At 32.3% G+C, this 6,205-nt stretch overlaps 1 protein-coding gene across 1 annotated transcript in view; it reads left to right on the top strand.

Annotated features, from left to right (window-relative positions):
• LOC106466016 (collagen alpha-5(IV) chain-like) overlaps positions 1-6,205 on the top strand; it is a gene marked incomplete at its 3' end in the record, with an annotated part of 70,535 nt that overhangs the window by 11,843 nt on the left and 52,487 nt on the right. The window contains exon 2 of the mRNA XM_022393975.1: positions 3,078-3,134. Within this exon, the coding sequence (XP_022249683.1) occupies positions 3,078-3,134 (57 nt within the window). The remainder of the gene's footprint in view (positions 1-3,077; positions 3,135-6,205) is intronic.

Consider the following 6,205-nt stretch of genomic DNA (forward strand, 5'->3'; position numbering starts at 1 on the left):
TTGTTATAATTACAACTTTCCTATGTCTATTGAAACACTACATTAAAAACATCAAGCAACTAAGTAAAGAAAAACTTTTCAAGAAAGGAAGTAAATGTAGAAATGGCTTATATCAATCCTTCAAAAACAATGCAAACAAGAGAGAAGGGGTGGAATTTGCATCATCCCTACATAATAGCAGAGGCAAGAATCAACATATAGCAATATATATATATATTTCTTCAATCACAATTGAGTTTAATTTATCCTATTTTTGTCTGTTAACATTCTACTACACTGTGTGCCTGTACTATTGTGTCGGGATAATGCAAATATCACCCATACCATCTTGTTTGCACTGTTATTGAAGGATTGATATTAGTCATCCCTACATTTATTTCCTTTTTTTGAAAAGTTTTTTCTTGTATAACATAATGTATATAAACTATGGTAATACAAATAGAATATAATCTGGTCTATCTATCTGTTCTATAAATAATATCATCTTTAGTCCATATATTATATATGTGCATTAGTCGAAGAATAACATTCCATGATGATATTGCTTTTCTTCGCCAAAATAAGGTTAGTTAATCTTTGATGATAATCTGTTCGTGGAAATTAAAAAAAAGAATTTTGCTCGTATTTGAGATCAAGATTCACATTAAAAATATTGGATTGCATCATTTCTCTATGCGTGGTTTGGTTAGAGAAAGCGCATGGCCTAGTGATTTGTGTGTCAGTCTGAGGTTAGAAGGATCCAGGGTTCAAGATGTAATGCTCGTGAATACGCTCCACACTTTAGTCGTTTTGGCAGTAAGTTCTGCTGGCTGCCCTTCCGCTTATTCCTGCATTCTAGAGGTCTTTGACCTGGCCATTTAGCCCATGTGGGTATAAGGTACAGTTTAAGCTAAAAACTTGAATTCCGCTTTAATATTTAGATAGAACTGTTGACTAACCATAAGGAACTAATACATAATATGCTAATATTCAATTTTCACTGCGATTTCTTTTGGAAGGACTGAAATTTTGAATTAACTTTATCATTAACTGAAAGGTTTAATATGTTTATTTTTGAAAAGTTAGGGTTACGTGCTAAACGTTACGTTTTTTTTGTTGTTGTTATTTTACAAAGGAAATAATATTTACGTAATCTACTCTGCTGGTTCGTTTATGGATCTGATACACACACACACACACACAAAATAAACAAAGCTTTCAACGTTAATTCAACCGTATAGCTTTTCAGTTTGCACTGATGACAGATTTTTTTTTAAACAGTTGATGAAATAAATAGAATTTAGTAAAGATACTCACGATAGGTCATTATCAATTATCAAGCTCCTTTTCAAGTTAGCTAGATCCTTCCTCTTACCCATTGGTTTGCACAGTAACCATTATATAACTAAATCTATGCATTTATAGGGCTTAAGAAATCACATGATTATGCAGATCAACACAGTATTCTATCTATAAATGTATGGGATGGGTTGTAGTAAATTGACAGATTGTATATTGGTGAAATTTTGAAATACAACGACTCTTTTTTTTTGTAGGAATTTAAGCATTCACATGAAATTAATATTTCTGATATGGTTTATGTGTGCTCTACAACAGTTCAAGGTGCTAAACCAGTTCATTGTGATTAATTGTGTACAATTGTTATTAAACGTTGTGTGCTTGGCCCAAAAGGAGAATCCTTGAAACAATTAAATTAGAAAATTAGAGAAATGTCTTCATATGTGGCTTGTTCCATTCAGTAAATAACTGTATTTTATATTATAGAAACATTTGGCTGAACGTTCCAGAGAAAATGTTTTATGTAATCAATCTGTATTAAGGCTTAAAGGGATATAACCTTTCACTGTTGACAATTGTATAATAATTAAGGCGATGCTGCAAGAAAACACGTAGATAAAATTACAGAAATGTTTTACATAATCAGTCTGTATTACAGTGTGATATTTTACTAAGACTTAAAGGGATGTTATACTTTGAAATTGGTATAGTGATTATCACGTAGAGAAAATGTAAGACAAAAGGCTTGGTGATGGGTGAGAAAAGAAGGAAAACTGATGCCTGTGGCTTCGAAAAACACCTCTTTTTTTTGGGGGGGGGGGAATTGCTGTAGTATTATATTTCATTTTGGTTCTCAAGATCTCGTTTAATTTTCTTCTTTTTTAACGCAGCTTTGCAAATTTAGATCATAAATATGTTGTTGGGAAATATGAAGCTGTAACAAGAAGTTTGTTTGTTTTTAATTAAGCACAAAGCTACACAAGGGCTCTCTGTGCTATGCCCACCACGGGTATCGAAACCCGGTTTCTAACATTGTAAGTCCGCAGACATACCGCTGTGCCACTGGGGGGCATTTCACAAGAAGTTTATTTTTGAAAATTAAAATAAAGCTTTGATTGTTACCTGCCGATAAATGCGATTGATGAAACACAAAATGTTTAAATATGTTTCTTACCTACTGCAAGACTAAACTAACCAAAAAAGAAAAATAATACAAGCCGCTATGTTCTTGGTGAAGTGTTATTTATCGTATGAAAATAAAACTTTAGAGCCTCTAAGTAATTATGATTATTAAAAGTTTATACTTTTAAATAAAAAAATGATTTTTTTTAATACTGTGAATTTTTAGTTAGATAGTTGAAACATTTATGGCTACAGCTGTAAAAGACGAACATGAAATGTATATGGTTTATCTTATTTTAGTGGTGTACGTTTTTTTGTTATTTGTTTGTAGTTACGCACAAAACTATAAAATGAGCTATCTGTGCTGTACCCACCACGGGTACAGAAACCCGGTTTTTAGCGTAGAAGTCTAAGACTTGCTGCTGTGCCACTGGGGGGCAATGGCGTATGTGTCATACATTCACAGTTCAAAAATTTAAGTTATTACTTTGATTGGAAATATGAGTCTTAAAGACAATATTTTAAAAGTAGTTTGTGTTGTGTTTTCGTTGAGTATTTTATAATATGTATTTGTGTTTTTAGAGTGCTCTAAATAAAACAGTAACCATTAAAAAAAAGAAAGATCAAATTGTTGTGTTGTACGTGACAATATTTAACATGGAATTTTTATTTTATAGGCTTGTAGAGGGTGTCACGTTCAGCCATGCATTTGCGTTGGAGAAAAAGGAATTTCTGTAAGTAACACTGGAATTTTAAAATTAACACTTTACGTGAACAGACTGTATGGCTTATTTATTAGGTAAATTACTCAAACTAAAGTGTATTATATTTGTAAAACAATGTAATATTGCGAAATACTATTACTTTAGTTGAATAAATAGACTATTATACATAGTCAGAATGAAATTCACAGATTATGATCATGCATTTTACATTTCCGAAACATTTATTTAACAAAAATTGTATTGGAATGTTATCAACCTCTAAAAGAAACCACATTTCACAGTGTAATTAATGCTGAATAGACTAAATATTGATGAAGATATTTGTCACACATTCATCTTATCATCTCAGCACCCTTCCTTTGATTTTCGACCAGGTTTTATTATTTTTAAATGGCTATAGTTTGCATTAGTCTGTTAAACAAAATTTAACGTTAACTAATCTATAAATAACTAAAGCTACAGTCTAGTTGTTGACCAGGATATATTTTTAAAAGAGACGGTAAAATTTTAATATTGACAAGATTATTTTAGTAGCTCAGGACAGAAAACTAAATCATGAGACTTACTTTGTTTGCTGGCTAGGTTGATTAAATTGAGGCACACTGAATATATAAATGGTTAATATTTATTTTTGGTTGCTAGCCATGTTAACTTTGTTACAAATAAATTAAACTTATAAGCTGCTAAAGTTCAAATCTGGCAGATTTTATTTAAACTGATTAAATTTATTAAGAATATTATTATTATTTGAACTCAGAGTGATGGGCTAGTTAAATGCCATTTTCCTGTACTTGTTAATTTTCTCCAAGTTGACATCGAATGAAGATACTGGAGAGCGCATTTCAAACCAGTGTTTGTGCTACTAGCGTAAGGTAAGTATTTAGGATACAAAGCATCCCATCGCCACTCCCATCCTCGCCGATTTCATTGGAACAGCGAATATATTATACATTATATACTAACTGGAGTGGTTACTTTTTACTAATGTTACTAATGAACATTAAGTTAGACCACTCTTTGCAGTGTTAACAGCCTAAGCGTCATAAATAGACTCCAAAAAGATACTGTTGCGTCATCGAGGTCACGTGACTGGTGTGGCGCCACCTATTTTCTAGAACTATCCTGTACCTTGGCGAATGCTCTAGTATTTACTAGATATAGGGTAGTTGGTATATAAAAGAGGGTGACAACGTGACGGGACAATAATGTGTGTGTAGACAGTGTGTACTTGATCTGCAGTCAGAGAGAGAGACGTATTGTTGTTATAGCGTTTGTTTTAGCGCGATTGTTGAAATTAAGTGTATCATAAAGTTATATTCGGAAAGAATAAACCAGTTTTATTAACTAAGGACTTGTGTCGCTAAAGTTTAGTCGGAACGAAGTTACGGAAAGTTAATTATCGAACGGAGACGTAACAATACTAAAAGGTGTCTAAAGGAATGAGTCAGTTGAAACACAGCCTGACACAATCTTTACAAGTATATCTAAATAGTTCCCTTTGTAAGTCATCAGAACTTAACAGTTATAAACTGTCCTAATGGCAAACTTATCTACTTCTGATTGCCACTAATTGTTGACTTTGAAAATAAACGTCTGTGAGTTGAGCAGAAAAAAAAAGAAAGAAAGAATTTCGACAATTACGCTTTTAGTTAGAGGGGTTCTTGTTCTTACCCATTATCTTGTAAAGTACCCATGATATGATCACTTTTGGATTTATAAGGATTGAGCATTTACCTGCCGCATCACATAATTTGTCTATTCTGCATATGTAAACAAATGGGATGTTCTACAAATGCGCAGGTAGACTTTAATAAAGTAGCTAGTCAGTATATCATCCTATTCACTAGGAAAATGAACGAATAGACCATCAAGGCTCATATTTGCATTAAATAATATCATTATTCTTAGTGTTATAATCAATCAAAACCCATAGATTATATCAGTTTTCAATTTTTGAAAGGCAAAAGAAGTGTAACACTTGTGAATAATTTAGATATGACAGATATTTAGATATGACTCATGCCATTATGTGAATTTTCTTTGTAAGAATTGGTTTATAGCAAATTTTGCTTTTAAATCATCAGTAGTTTTCTTTGTCATGATCAATACCCAATCCAATTGTCTAAGCCTGCTCATTAATTAGTATTTTTTTATTCCAGTAATTTTTATTATTATTCATTTTTGATAAAACTAGATTGTTATTAATAATACATTTTTATCCCACATAACGGTGTGTTTGTTGAATTTCACGATAAGTTACTCAAGAGCTATATGCGTTAGCCGTTTCCAATTTTTAAAGTGATAGATTAGAGAGAAGACAGTTAGTTAACATCACCCATCCACAACTCATACGCTGCTCTTTATCAACCAACGAATGGTGAGATTGACAATCACGTAAAACACACCCACGAATAAATTGGCGAGCATGCTTAGCGACAGGTTTTGATTCCGCGACCTGCAGATTGTGAGTCGAGTGCCAGCCACCATACATTTCGGCTGTATTCTGCTGCATTCTTCAATAAGGTCCCAAAAGGGATTATTTCTGTATAATATAATGTTCTCCATTGTCTTTATGGCTGGCATTCAGCACACAATCAAGCAGAGGAACTGCCTGTTATAAAAGCTTTTAAGTAGCGCAGAGAAATAACTTTCATATAACTTTTCTCAGCACAAAACTCTCCAAAATATTGTGGATTCTGACTGAGGTCTCCCACCAAAGGAATCTATTGTTACTTATTACAATTTCAAATAGCCTAAAACTGAGTTAAACTTTAATTTAGATTTAGTAGTTAAACAAATGCCGAATGTGTATCCAATTTATGATATTTGCCAAGAAGATTGATATACAAAGTTTCTTTTTTTAACACCAATATGTTTTAATATATAAATAACAATACAATTTACAATAACATTGAATCAATAGAGTTGTTTAAACATTTGTTTAACAAGAAGTAAAAGCTTGGAATGGTCTATTCTTTCATTGGGATGTGTGTCTGTGAGCAAGACTAGTTTCGGAGAAGGGGAATTTTCCAAAACTAGTCTGGCTCACAGACACACATCCCAATGAAAGAATAGACCAT

Source organism: Limulus polyphemus, unplaced genomic scaffold, assembly GCF_000517525.1.
Source record: "Limulus polyphemus unplaced genomic scaffold, Limulus_polyphemus-2.1.2 Scaffold2122, whole genome shotgun sequence".
Lineage (NCBI taxonomy): Eukaryota > Metazoa > Arthropoda > Merostomata > Xiphosura > Limulidae > Limulus > Limulus polyphemus.